Source organism: Phoca vitulina, unplaced genomic scaffold (assembly GCF_004348235.1).
Source record: "Phoca vitulina isolate PV1807 unplaced genomic scaffold, GSC_HSeal_1.0 scaffold9, whole genome shotgun sequence".
NCBI lineage: Eukaryota > Metazoa > Chordata > Mammalia > Carnivora > Phocidae > Phoca > Phoca vitulina.
In genome coordinates this window covers 7,808,325-7,823,665 of record NW_022589712.1, presented here as the reverse complement: position 1 = coordinate 7,823,665, position 15,341 = coordinate 7,808,325, and the positions used below count along the sequence as shown (strand labels likewise).

The window sequence follows — 15,341 nt, the reverse complement described above, 5'->3', positions numbered from 1 at the left end:
TCTTCTGAGGAATAAAGAAATGTTAAGAGCATGAGAAAATTAAGTTATCAAAAAACTACAGGTTATATGCATTTGACTCTTATTGTAGTGAATGTATTTTGATCATTCCTCTAATTTAATTTTAATATATGGGACAATCAGTTTACATGAATTGGATCTTCACCTCTTCCTAAATGCTCATTATACCCCAGTTCTCTTCATATGTGTAATCGAGGACACTGTGTTCTAGGACAGCCTGGGTTTACAAGAGCAATGCATTATTGATTATTTTTATTATGACCAATGATCTAGTTATCAAGGGAGCACTTTTCCCTTCCACTATAAATTTTCTGAGATAATCTATGTTGCAGAGAGCCTAAACTCTCAATCTCCTAAACTTGTACCTAATTGCAAGATCCATTTTGATAGAGAAACTCAAATCGTTAACTTTTACGTTTTGAAATTACTAGATAAAACTCAAAAAAAGTCCTCTTCTTGCCAGGGTGGTTCCTGAGTCTCCCCGCTGGCTGATTACTCGGAAGAAAGGAGATAAAGCATTAAAAATCCTGAGGAGCATTGCCAAGTGCAATGGGAAATATCTCTCACCAAATTACTCAGAGGTAATCTTATTTATTACTAGTAACAAGCATTGTTGAAGTGGGTGAATTGATTTGTCTCTTATGTACATATTATCAAAGAGCTGACTAAATCGTTTTTAGTTTGACTTTAAAAAGGGAGGGGAAAAAAAACGCTTGGGGAGAATCACAAGGTGCATTAAAGAAGACATGGTTATGGAATTGTGATAGCACCAGAGTGAAGGTCAACTGGTCCCTTGGTCCATGTTTCAATAGTTGCACCACGTTCCTTGAATTATTATACTTTACTTACCATAGCCCCGTACTATGAAGTCATTCATTCATCTTAATTTGCACAAACTATAAATCTTTTCTTGACATTCAGGGTAGTCTAAAGATTTGTCTTTAAATGTAGTCTTGGAAATACTAGTTATTTGAGAACATGAGCAACGATGTAATATTCAGCCTTTAGACTTACATGTGCTGCTAGCCTACCTTCCCTCCCTCCCTCATTTTCTTCCTCCATTTTTTCTTCTTCTTTTTTCCAGCAAGGCTTTTTGGGTGCTTCTGTATCACTATACTGAGAGAAATGGTAGGGACTCAAGTTCATTCTTTGCTCTTTGGAAGATTTGCTATGCCTTTGGAGACATACAGATATATCTGAAGCAACACCTGAATAATTAGAGAATAATAGATAAAAATACATAGCAATGCTTTATGCAAAGACAAAGTAACAGAGGGATTATTATAAAATGAATATTAGAGAATAATTTTTGGAAGATATGAATTTTTGATAAAAACCTTGAAGAGTATTAGGTTGCTAACATCAATTTTTTTTTTTTTTGTAGCACTCATTTGGTTTTGATAGAACATTCTGATAAAAAACAAGCTTTGTTGGTTTTCTTGTCACATCCCCAACCTCCCAGAACTTGGCCAGAGATATTTGGATTTCTACCTTTTTCCTTCACTCTTACATTCAGTGGCAAGCAGTAGCCTCTGTGTTTATAGAGGTTTCAACTGACCAGTCAACTATTGGATTATAATGATGTACCTTGGGGTTTACAGATCATACACAATGTGGTAAAGATAAAACATGACCTGTTTTAACCATGAAGATGAGTTGATCCTTGTTCTTTGAGCACATATGGGCTGTGGATTCCTTTTAGAGAAAAAATATCCTGCTGCCCTCTCCTCTTGCTCTCATCACATAAACCTTGTCTTCACAACTGGATCAGATGTATGATAATCTGCACTCAGTTTTAATAGTCAAATAAATATTTTTGCTCTTTGTTCAGCAGTATCGCAAAGACGTTGCACATGTAGTCCCAAAGCTAAGTATATGTCAGATTGACATCAAGTTTTTAAAAATAAAGAAAAAACAGTGTGTGCTGATGGCTTATGAAGGCAAATGCCACTTAACTAGGCATGTGGTATATTATTGTGAGTATTGCTGAGAGGCCATGGGATGATTCCAAGAAGCAGCTGCTCTTACATGTCCGCTGGTGTCTAGTTCAACGCTGCTCCTCTAGACCCACAGACCCGCTTTGAATTCATGAGCACTGTGGAGACATTTCAATGGGGAAGCAGTTCAAGGCTCTACATGGTTGTTCTTGTGAAAGATCATGAACGGTGGATCCTGTGGCTTCCAAGACGTGTTAACTCTGGTTTTAAGCAGTTAGATGATCCCCATTTGAAAGTCAGGTTTGAAGCCAGACATGAGTTTAGCACCTGAGCCACCACTATCCATGATGATTCCATACTGTGATTGGCTGATAAGTCTCTTTGGTCTTTAGTCTATAGGTTCCTGTTCTGTTCTTTTCTTTTCCTTGAAACCTTGGGGGTAAAGAATACTAGGGTTTCTTTCTGGCTTTTTTTCTGTAGAATTTTCTGCAGTCTAAATTTGGTTGATTACATCCTTAGGATCCTTTAACATGACCCTCTGTCTCTTGTATTCCCTGTCAATCGGTAGGTAGATCTAGAGCTAAATCAGGTTTAGGTTTGATACTTTTGGCAATCCTCCTTTGTAAATGGCTTAGTACTCTTCCATTAAGAGACCCCTCCTATCTGCCCGTCTCTTCTTTTGTGGCGTTAGCTACCATTGATCATCATTGCCTGCATATATTAATTCACCAGAGGTTGTAAATGACAATATTGATAACATTCCCATTTTATCATTATGTCTTCGTTTGTTACTGGAACCCTTACATAAAGACTAACTTCTCCCATCAATTATTTGGTGACTCTGAGATACAGTTCTTACAGCTTCTTTGCTCCTTAGTACAATGAGATTTTCCAGGCTCATCTTGTAGGGTCTCACTCTTGGAATCACCTACTTCTCAAAGGGTGCTTTGAGTTTTGAAACAAATGTCTTCAAACTGAACCTATCCATCTTCAGCCTTTTAAGATTGTACAACATAAGCAGAAAAGCAAAGTATTATCTTCAAAAAGAGAAGGAATTAACATTTCAGTTTAAAGCCCCTTGCTAATAGCAGAATTCAGTCAAATTATAGGCCAAATCATAATTTTCTATTTCAGAGATCCCAGTGTTCCCACAAAGAATAATAACGTGCAAATTACCTCTTTACAGTACTCAGAAGTACTGACCAATAGTGCGGGAATTTTTCTTGAGCCCCAACTCCAAAATCAATCCTATTATGGTTTCTGTGCGTCACTATCAATTACTCATGTTTTGGTGACTCAACTAACTAACTAATTGACCAAATCGCTATTAGGGTCATCTTGAAACCTTATGCTTACATAGTCACTTCAACCCTTTTGCAACCTTTTGCTGCCTTAGCTGGTATCCCCCCTCTCTGAATATAACCTCAAGGGCCCCCATGCTCAAGTCTGATTGTCCAGTGCTCTGCCTTCACTTTTCAGAGAACCTCTTTTCAGTAAATCCTGACTTTTGGAAGAAGTTATTATCATGTAAGTTACCGCATCCTCCAAGACTGGTCCAAATTCCCATCTCATCCTAAGGGTGCACATCACAGGTTGCAGTGAAGCTAGAATGAATTGGAAAGAATCTACCTGATGCACATGGGAGGCCTGGCAGCGATGCTGTCTTCCTTAGCCACCTCCCAAACCCAGCCTGTTCCATCCCTGGCACCAGAGAGCCTAGTCTATTTTAGGGGGGATCGAAAGACCTAGCTTAAAATGATGTTCTATATTATAGAAGAGTACCTAAATTCACCATAAAATAGGGCTACACCAGTCCCCTGGGCTTTGTGAATGGAAGGAGGATGTGGGAAGAAATAGGTGGATTTCATCACAATATTCAACCAGGTGGGTTATTCTGAGGGTTGGCTGTCCAGTAAATAATCTCAGTTATATTTCATATGGATGTTACTCATTTTGTGGGCAAATAAATTCTGGCTTTCTGTCTCACTGGTCCCTAGGCTTCCATTTGCCAAAATTCCCAGCTAGCTTCTGACTTTGTTGAAGCCACAGCTAGAAGCTAGAAACACAGGTGATGAGAACATCAGGTTCTCTGAATATACCAACAGTGTAACTATTAGTCACTGATAAGAAAAGTCCAAAAACGTAAAACCAATGCAAATGAGGCAAGTGGGTGGGACTTAGAGTAAGTTGAAGAAATGTAGAAAATGGAAAGAATCAAAGTATATAGAAACCAGAGAGAATCAAAGGATGGGCTGGGTGTCAAACACTAGGCAGTGACCCAATGCAGAAGGATACTTAGCTTAGACTCGTTCACGGGTGCCTTTGCAATGTTTAGGGCACACTTGAAAAAATAAAACCAAACTATTGGCAAGTCTACAGTCCTTACAGCCCAAGCACAACTGTAGTGCAGCAGTGTGTCCTGATGCCTCCAGAGCGTCCACAGGCGTCCTTTGACCCGGGGAGCGTGTCGGTGATTACACTGCTTCCTGCCTTGGCCATCTCCGCAGTTTTGTTCATAAGGCAAAGTTGTTTCATGTTGCACTTAAATTTCTCTTTGGCTTCGGTTTGATGTTACTTCCTGGTACCTGCAGTGCACGTGTTCTTGCCTCACACCTGGTAAGATACCAATCAATCCAACTTTCCACGCTCATCCAGTAGACACATAGCAGCACCGTGTGTATGACTGAACGGTGCACTGAATGGCAATGCTGGTCTGAAGAGATGGCCATTGCCCTAAAAACTGAATGTGTATTTCTCAAAATAGATGAGAAAGTGGGCAAGTATTTAAGAGTGCTTAGACTTTTGCTTGTAGTAGACTAGGTCTATGGGTAAGTAGTGGAGAGCCGGGATTGTTGCTCAGTGAACTTTTCTCATCACGAAGTGGTACTATCTGTGATAGATGCGTTCTTGTTCCCAGCTCTTCACCCCTCTCTGTGGGAGGATCCCATACACACCCCCACCCCCGTGGCCGTGGGACTTGCAGCAATGCTCCTCTGGAGGTGGATAGATTCCCCCCACTGAGTCAGGCTGGGCCTTCTGAATTGATGGCCCGAGGTACCAGTTTAGAGCAGAAGCTGTAAATGCATTTCTGACAGCTCTCTTGCCCTTTCCATTTGCCACAAGAACAGCATATCCTAAATTGGTGGTGTTCCTTCAGTGTGGGACTCAGAATGAGAAGAGCCACAACTTGGAACAGAGCTGCAGAAGCTGACCTATAGCCGCCATATGGAATATGGCCAAGAAATAACTGTTTTCTCAGTAAACTAGTCTGCTAAATGTGTCTCAGCATGCTGCAGAGATTGGAGGGTGTTTGTTTTTGCAGCCAAAGCTAACTAATGTAGCTGATCATAATGGCATTGTTTTGATTGCCAGGGTAGGGTTTAGTGATTCAACACATTTTTGGTTGTTGAGATGACAGAGGAAGGGGGTCGTTTAGATTATTGTTTAAAATATACATATCCTCCCCCTCATCTCCATTGGACGAAAATACTTCTGGGTTCAAATGAGATTAGGCATGCCAATGTAACTTGCTTTGGTCCCATGGTAGATGGAACATCTGTCCTGCCCTTTGATTTTGAGCTTGACCATGTGAGTTGCTTTGGCTGATGGTGAGTTACCACCAGACGTGATGCAGTAGAATCTTGAAATGTGCTGTGTGGTTGGGCTTGCTCTCTGCACTTCAGCCATCACCATGAGAAGAATATTCCCAGGCTTGCCTCCTGGCCCCAGAGGAGGCTGAGAGGCATTTGGAGTAAGCTTATTTAGCAAAACTTCCCCAAACCTAGATCAGCAGTCTCTCAGCCAACCCACAAACGTATGAGCTAAATGAATGTCTATTACTTTATGTCACTAAGATTGATGGTTGTTATGCAGCATTATTTAATTAATATACTGGCTAAATAGCTTTTGTTGCTTACTGATCCAGGTTATACAACTACATAGGTAATAACTGTGGCTGTGGTTTTGCTTTCATTTTTTTTTCCAAAGGATTTTACAAGCCCTTATCCTAAAGATCCCTCTCCTCCGCTACCCTCCACTTCTTGTCTTTGTGTGGGATATGTTCATGGAAAAGAGTATGTTGCAACTCAAACAAAGAGCCTCTAACAGGATAGAACTGAGTAGGTCCATATTTGTTGGTGATATTGTTGTTCTCTGTTGGCCTAACAAACCTATAAGGCTTGACCATAACTTCCCTATTTTGATGATATACCTATATTGTTCATAGCTAATCTATAACTTATTAAAATATAAGTACTGGGTGTTATGTTGGTACCAGTAATGCATAAACACACTCGTGGGTGGTTTCCCTGGTGGCATGTTTAGATAACGTCAAGAACTGACATTTGAGCTTTCTGATCCCAAAGGGTCATCATCCATGATCCCACTTTTAGATAAATATATAAGAAATAGAAAATAGAAAAAGATTAAACCTCATTAGATAGTGTTAGGCTAAGTTTTAGATTACCTCACTTACCAGAGAGACGTCCAACTCTTAATAGCTGCCATCTTTATTATACTATAACGAACTGTCATGCAGACACCAATATGTCTATAGAGAGGGACTTTCCAGCTTTGGGAATGTCTGTTTATGACATTCCCTTTTAAGGGGAGATTTTTATAAACATAATTTTTGTTCTTCCAAAGAAGGAACCACACCATGATTCTGGCTGTCATGAAGCCCATCTGGGGTGTGGTTTTCAGTCCAATTATTGTACTGTCTTTGTTAATGCTATGTTTAATTACCATCTCAGGCTTGGGATAGAACACTGTCTTCACTGAATTTATTTCAAAAGATCCAGAAAAAGTAACTCAGGCCCAGGCAGTGCCCAAGGGTGGCTCCAGTCCAGTTCCCGTGTCAAGAGCTGGAAAGGTGTGAGTCTAGAAACTAGTGAAGGATATTGGACAGAAAGTCACTGGAAACTCATACAGTGCTTTCCCTTAATAGGATTAAATCTTCATTCTTTGACATCACACAGAATAAATGGTGCTAATCCTCCCAGCAAAGCCATCATCCTCAAAAATGACATATAAAAAATTATTACTGTCTTATGCATGCTACCACATTAGCTTTCACGTAGAATATTCTTGAATGCATAAAAAATGACAGGACATGGGGCATCTGGGTGGCTCAGTTGGTTAAGTGCTCAACTCTTGATTTCAGCTCAGGGTTGTGAGATCGAGCCCCATGTCAGGCTCCGCACTCAGTGCTGAGTCTGCTTGGGATTCTCTCTCTCCCTCTCCCTTTGCCCCTACCCCTACTCATGCACGTGCCCATGCTCTCTCTCTCTCTCTCTCTCTCATAAATAAATAAATAAAATCTTTAAAAATGACAGGACACTTCATATAGCTAAAACGAACCTTTGGAGCTGAGAGTTAATAGTACTCTACCTAAATATATTTTCGTAAATAGCCTGAGTGCTACAAATGGTCTATATTTAAATGGATTATTTTTTTAGTTCCCACATCTTTAACTTTTAAAGAATGTTACAATATTACATAAAACGGGAAATAATGCTACAATTAAAAAGCCATAAAAACAGTACTGATGGACTTTTGAATCCAGAGTCAGCTCCTTTGCCAAGCTGGTGATTAAATAGCAAGTTCCTTCCACTAAAGGAAATTCTGCCTAAAATCTTCCAGGTCAGTGGACTCTCATTTAACCCATACAAATACTGAGGGGAAGATGTTCCAGGGCATCATGTGGCTTTAATTGAACTAGGAATCCAAGTGACCTATCTCTTGCGGAATGAGATTACAGCCTTGGAGTGGGTGAGGCAGATTTTCAGGGCACCTCGCCCAAAGAGCAGCATCTCGAGTGAGGAACCTTGGAGAGACAGGGTCTTCCTCCTCTCCCAGTCCCTCACGCCCACCTTCCGGAGTCCCTCTTAAAATAATTGGGCCATATACCTTTGTCAGAATCCTAATTACTTCACTTAAATACAAGTTAAAGCTTGAAAACATCCATCAGAAGTGTGAGAGGAAAGCACGCCACATTACTGTGACATACACTCCGTGTGTTCAATCCCACCCATCAGTCCTGGTGTCTGATGACCTATCACTCATGTGTAATGGGATCTACAGAACCCAGGACCCTGGACTCGGGTGGTGACTTGTAGGGAGACTAGCTGTCCCCGTATGCCCAGAACTGGGGGGATTCCTGGGAACTGGGAGTTTCAGAGCTGAATCTGAGAAAGTCTCAGGCAAACTGGGACAAGCTGCTCAGTCCTCACCTTCCTGGCTGTGCTCAGAGGAAGAGGCAAAGGTTTACAATTGTGAGTGCCACATTTGCCTGCTTGCCCATGGACCCTGATGCCTGTGAGGGATTCCTAGTCTCACTAGAGGATGGGCTCCTGTCCTTGCCCAAAGTCTGATGCAGGCTGCCCCCCCTGGGGCCTCTCTCTTCCTAACCCCTTCTTCAATCCCTAGTTTCTTTTCTCTGTCTATATTTTTTTAACTTTTAACTTTTACAGTCTTTATTTGAAGTCCCAACATGAAATGATATTCCTTAAAAAAAACACGCCGCTTTATTGACATCTGATAAACACACAAAACATGCACATATTTGATTTATTCAACTTGCTCACACCCCAGCTTCTATTCTAATTCTTAATCTGATCTTGAACCCTAGCCTGTTTGACTGGGGCCCCGGCCCCTGCTTAATTTCTGCCCTTTTTTCTCCTGAAAATAGGATCCTACAGCTTATCCCTTCACTCATCCACTGTCTGAAAGCTAGATGCTGCATTCTCTTGATGACTGGTACCTGCTCTTTCTAGAGACTGCTGCTCCTAAGAACCCCTTCTCCAGATGTGTCCCAGCCCACAGATAGCAGTGCTGGCCCATGGACCACCCACGTGTGCCCTCCCCTGCACTGGCCTCTCCACCTGCAGGCCCTAGTCTCATTCATGGCCAGGTGCAGAGCCACAGCCCCTTCCATTCACACTTGACCTGCTCTCCCTACTGCTGAGATTCCAGCAAACCTTCCAGGCAAGGTTCTGTGGATGATGATACTGGGGGAGAGCTCCAAGCTTTACCTGGTGACATTCAGAGTCATATCAACTAGCCATTCATTAGTTATATAATCTGGGAATCATGGTCTCCTCCCTTTTTCCTTCTCAAAGGCTGATCCTTGCCCTTGAGAGCAATGGTCCTCCCCTTCCAGCCCCAGCACCCTGTGGGATGCAGAGGAGTATTTGCCTCCTTCTGTCTAGCCCAAGCCCCAGTGGCATTACAAACAAAATTAATTAAAATATAAAACAAGATGAATAAACCGCACAGGCTTATTCTGTTCTGTTAATATTGGTAACCCTCTTTTGTGGGCATTGTGGCAATGCTTAATTCAATTATTTTAATTCTGGATCTCTCTCTCATAGAATAAGGGAGTGGGTTTGCTTTTGCTTTTTCTTTTTCAAGCATTTGCCAAGGGAATGGCCCTCTAATACTGTCTTTGAAATGTTCATGCTCTATCTGGGCAAGAGAGAAAGATGGTCAGCTTTTCCAAGTGTTTTGTTCCTTGGCCATTTGGCCCATTCTTGTGTTTTTGGCAAAATCAGTTTCTGCAATCCAAATTGCTGTGCTTCCCTGCTGTGAATAAATGAGAAAATACTAGCTCTTTGTGAAAGTGCTTGCTGCCTCGGAGGCGATGATGAGTACAATGTGCAGAACCCTGCGTATCCAGCTCCTTGGCAGGGATTCCTGGACACTATTCCTAATCCAGAGCTGCTGTTACCATGACAAAACTGCTTGCTCCATCTTCGTCCCACCAGGAAGATTGCCCTTGTTTATGAAATAATCCTAAGAAAAGAGATGCAGCCTGGGGAGCAGGTGAAATCACTTAAACTCTGCAGGGCCACATTGATGTACACAGATGTGCTCCTTTACTACAGAGAAACACTCAGGAAATGGGGCTGAATAGTAAAGGAGAGAGCACACAGATCCCTTTGTCTCTACCCCTCGAGGTCCCACCCAGGAAGATGGTAATAAAGATATCAGGTGCTAGATTTTTCATGGGATAACTCCTCCCTCTCCTGAGAGGGCACCCAGATGGCCGGATGATGAACACTGGTCATGTTGCCATAGCAACACTTCTTCATGTGGGTGCAGATGCAAAGGGGACTAGGTCCACACACTCCAGAGATGGCTAGATTTCTTGTTTTGGAACAAATAATATGGGCCTGTGCTGTTTTCTCTTTTTCTTTGAATTTGGTGCTATTGAAGGGGGACCTGATTGAGAAGAAGCCTTCCTTCTCCACATGGTGAACACACCCTTCTTAAGGTCTTAAGGTGGCTGGGTAAAGGAAGACTCAGAGAGTGGAGAAGTCTTTATGTCCTCCCCAGGAGACACACAAGGGGAATGTTGACGAAAATGGCCAGAACCAAGGACACTTTTTCTGCTAGAGGAAACTTTCCTGTTAAAAGCAAAACTTTGTTACCTTGTCTAGTAATAGGCATAGAGGGCGACCAGATAGAAAATCTTGATGAGCAGGGTTGCTAACACACTCCTGTCACCCAGCAGCTGTAACTTTAACCCCATAGTTGATGGGATGATCATATGGCAGTCTGTCCCAATGGGTCACAGATCCTTGGGGACCATGGAGTTACTGCGAAAGTCCTCAAACCATTTGCAACCAAGCCTTGTCTGTAGAGTGAGTTAATAGGTCTTGGATAAATATGTACTATTTTTTCAGAATGAAGGTAGATGCGATTGTTATTAATAATGACTAATGAGTTGAAATGTGTTATTAAGTTCATAGTAAATTTATGTCATTATGTAGTCTCAATGAACAGAAATTAAAAGCACAATTCCTATAATGTGGGCAACTGTTATATTATTTGGCATTAACCAGAAGTCCTCATACTCAAGAAAGGTAAGAGTCACTGATCTGTCAGCACATGTAGGATTAGTCTCCATCTGTTTAACAACTATTGCCTGAGGGCGCCTGGGTGGCTCAGTTGGTTAAGCGACTGCCTTCGGCTCAGGTCATGATCCTGGAGTCCTGGGATGGAGTCCCACATTGGGCTCCCGCTTCTCCCTCTGACCCTCTCCCCTCTCATGCTATTTCTCTCTCTCTCTCAAATAAATAAATAAATAAATAAATAAATAAAATCTTAAAAAAAAAAAAACTATTGCCTGAGCTTTCACAGTTAAAGTTGTATGATGTTCTCAGGAAAAGCCCAAGGACCTCTTCACAAACAGAATTCTTGACAACTTCCAAGATTCATTCATTTTTTTGATTCAATAAAGTAAACTCAAGTTCATTATATTCTACTCTTTCACTGACCTATGGACAAGTCCTACATGTTAAGTAGGAAGAATTGAGTAACTGGGTGTACAACTGTCTTACTACCTCTCAAAGGTGAATTCTTTTTTTCTTTCCTGCTTACATTTCTGAACCAATACACCACTAAGGGTTTAGATCTTGAGGAAGACTGAGGAAGGCTTATTGAGTGAATGCTCAGCATGATTATTTTTGTGGCACAGAGTGCAATAGAGCATAAGTACTTACCCTCATGTTTTGATCATTATGTGTAGTATCCAGGCTTAAATAGTTGTCTTTGAGAACTTAGACAAATTTTACTAAAGATAATTGAAGTATTCACTCTGCCATTTATGACAGTTTATGTGCTGTATTTATACAGGCTGCTCTAAAATTATCAAGGGACAGAATTTTTGACGGCAGTTGAGTGAACTAGAGGGTCTACTTCATGTAGTATTTTTTTACCATATCATTTCTTCCTAAGTTCTGTAAACTATTTGGTAGGCTTTGTTCCCTAAAAATAACCAGCTTCTTAAGTTTAACAAGTCATCGATCATATCAATGAAAATATTTTTCACATTACAAAGTGAATCACAGAATGTTGTATTTGGTGGTCATATGTTTAGAAAAATCATTTAAGGTTAATTGATGTGAAGCTGACCCAGAAACAAAAGGGCACTGACTCACCTGGTGTAGCAGGGGCTCATTTTCATTTGTACATCCATTAGTTGGCAAACAGTTACTGAGTGCTGTGTTCAAAACATCTGTCTTTTAAACAACCTCTGTATAATATTCACTTTCAAAAATGTCTCTTGACATGCATTTAAGATGCTTTGTATTTTTTCCAATTCTTTGTGGTTGCTTTTCTTTTTCTTTTTTCTTTTATGAGCTGGCAGTTTCCTCTACTAGTTTCCTCTACTAGTTCCCCACAATTTCCTCTACTAGTTCCCTAAGTGTACAACTATACTCACTTTCATCATATAGGAAAGAACTAAATCTAAGTTCTTACCATTTAAAGTTGAAGAACAGCTTAGATCTCATGTGCAGTATTTGGAAACCATTTCACTGTGTTTTCGTTTTGATTGCATTTGTTTATAAGTACACAGGTATTCTAATTGGATCTCAATCAGTTCATCTGTTAATGATGAAAACTAACCTATATATTTGTTGGCATATAATAAAGCAATTCATAGTTAAAATTAGGGTAAATAGTGAATGCAATCTAACATTAATGCACCTTACTATGGTCCAGAGTCAATCCATGAGACTGAACATACTTCACTATCGAAAACCTCCAGAAACAGAATTCCAGGGATGGCATGTGCCACCTGTTCATGGCTCGTACATAGAAGCATCTCATCCCTCTCTAAAGATTGTTCTGTCTTGAACAATAAAGGACATACCAATGATAAATAAGTAACTGTATGCAAAAATATTTTGCAAATCAAGAAAGGGGAGCTGCCTGCAAATTCCAGAACACACCAAGGATCGTGATATTTATTAAGGTGCAATTCAACTAGTCTTTTAACTGCTCAGTTGTACTTGACATTCATCAGAGAAGTTTCTCAGCATTCCCTGATGCAAGCAAATAAACATGAAACTAAGGATTTTCTGAGGTATAGAAGGAAGGCAGAATTTGGATATTGGGAAATGTGGAAGCACTGAAAATGCACAAAATTCCAAAATGGCCTCAACATGACTCTGCTGGAGATTGTTTTGGTTATTGTCATTTCTCTTTGAGTGCAGAGTTGACTTAATCATGCCTCTCTGTGCATGGCACAGCCATCACTGGGCTGTGCAAGGCTCCTCTGGTGTTTCATTTTATTTTCCCTTCCTTCTCTCTCCCCATGTCCCTTCTCAACAGGTTCCCAACAGAATGTGCTTTGATATTTATGTGCCCTTAAAAACTAGAGCTTGTTGTATGTGTGTGTTTAGGTAACATAAATGGAATTGTGCTGCTCTAGATCTTGCTTTATTTCTGAATTTTTCATGCAGCAATATGTTTTAAAACATGTTGATCTAATTAGATCCAGTCAGAATATCTTTCCACCGTCTTGCTCACATGTGAGTGCTGTGTGGTTTTCATCAGTACCATCTGCTGTGTTTCTTGTCTCCATCCTTCTAATGACAAGCACCTGGGTTGTTTCCAATCATCATCATATGTGTCCCTTTGGAATCTTTGTGAGGTTCCTCAGGGAGTTTAATACCTAGAAGTGGAACTGCTGGGTCCTGGGATGCATGCAGGCTTAGTGTGCTGAGTAATGCCAGATTACTTTCTGTGTACACCCTGTGAGCATCCCATTTGTCCACATACACATTTGGTATTTTCCGATCTTCTAATTGGGCCAGGCTCCTGAATGTTTTAAGTTGCACATCTGCTTACTAGTAAAATTCAGCATATCTTCGTGCATCTTACTTTACTGTTTGGCTCCTTCTCTGTGGATTGCCTTGCCACATCCTTGCCCATGTATATTGGATTTTCTGGTATTTGTCTCCTTCAATTTATAGAACCTCCTTTCATGTTTTGAATACCACCCCCTTGTTGGTTCTAGACATTGCAAGTACATTCTCCTCAGTGTTTCAGCTACTCTTTGAGTTTGCCTATTTTTTTCTTCATTGAACAGAAATTCTTAAAGCCTAAACTTATTCAGTATAGGCAAATCAGTGTATATTTTTGCCTATTGATTGTATTTTGGGTTTTGTTTAAGAAATATTCTTCTACATCCAAGGGCCACAAAGATATTTCCCTATTAGCCTCGGCGTTAGCTGTCACAGTCATGCCTGAATTCATCAGGAGCCCTCCACCTTTCTGGCTGGGAAGCAGAGATCCACCTTGAATTGTTTCAATGTTGAGCCAGTTTTTTGTTTTTTGAACTCCAGCTAATAAGTAGAGTTATCATTTATCAAGTTCCTGTTTCAGAGCCTGAATTAGTTGACCACTTAAAGCGGTCTACTATTTTTAAGGAACCCAATAATTAGTAACTCAAATATGTGCTTCTGTGCTTCAAACCTGAGCTAGGACACAGGCAGGTTGCAGGTGACCAGTGAGAATAGCACTCTTGCAAAGTTCCATATGGATGAAGAAATGGGTAATAAACCACAGCATTTAGACCACAGATTCATATACGGCTACCAGTCATCTTAAAAGATAAATATGTTTTTGTTAGTAAATGCCCCGAAGACTTATCCTCCTCTACAGCACACTTTATGATTCTGTTCATCCCTGACATGAAGCAGAAGTACTCTTCAGAGCCTGAACATCAGTAATGCAAAGGCGGGAGTGTATGATTGTTCCTCCAAATACTTCTTATTTCTTTAAGTAATGAGGTTTGCTCTCTGTGACAATAATGCCTGTTCTCTGTCTCTCTTAAAAGGAGGTGATATGTATGAGCACACTTCATAAATGTAAAAAGAGATTATGATTTTCAGACCCACCAACACCTTCATGAGATCTACCTGGGCTGAAATTTGATTTGTTAACTTTTTCTTTACCTGGGTGGCTACATAAGCTCTTAGCCTTCAACAGGATGGTCATTCTACCCAGGGTTCTCTCTGCTTCAATGTTATACTCTTTTGATTATTTCTGTGATAAATTGATTAGTGCCTATAAATTGAAAATGCAGAAGAAATAGCCCTCATTTCTTTTTAGGAGTTTTAATGGTGTGATTTTGTCAAAAGGAGTTATTGACTATAAGTAACAAACAACATCATAAAAATTGCATTTTTTCCAAATTTAAGTTGAACAGTCTAAGTTTAATTACTTCAAATAGAAATTTAGTACTTAGCATAATAAATTCCTATGAAGAGGAGGTGTGGACCAGAGGTTTTCTGGGTAAACTTGAAACTCTTTATCACTCAGGATAAGCTAGGCATTTGTGTAACAAACATTACCAAAATCTCATTCCCTTGAGATAATAAAGGACTGTTGTCTGTGCCCCATAGGTTCACTGGGGGCTCCTCTCCTTGGAGCAGGGTCCTCACCCTATAATCCAGGCTGTTTTAGCAGCTGCTGCCTGGACTATCAGAGAAAAGAGAATTCTAGGGATTCTTGCTTTGGCAATGAAATGCTTACAAGTCCTTGGTACATTTGAGTAGGTGGCCCCACCCAATCACAAGGGGCCAAGAAGTGCAA

The 15,341-nt window shown here is 40.6% G+C and overlaps 1 protein-coding gene across 1 annotated transcript in view; it reads left to right on the top strand.

The window, feature by feature from the left end:
• Nucleotides 1-15,341, top strand: part of SLC22A3 (solute carrier family 22 member 3) — an 85,542-nt gene that overhangs the window by 46,459 nt on the left and 23,742 nt on the right. Inside the window, exon 5 of the mRNA XM_032408279.1 lies at nt 482-599. Within this exon, the coding sequence (XP_032264170.1) occupies nt 482-599 (118 nt within the window). The remainder of the gene's footprint in view (nt 1-481; nt 600-15,341) is intronic.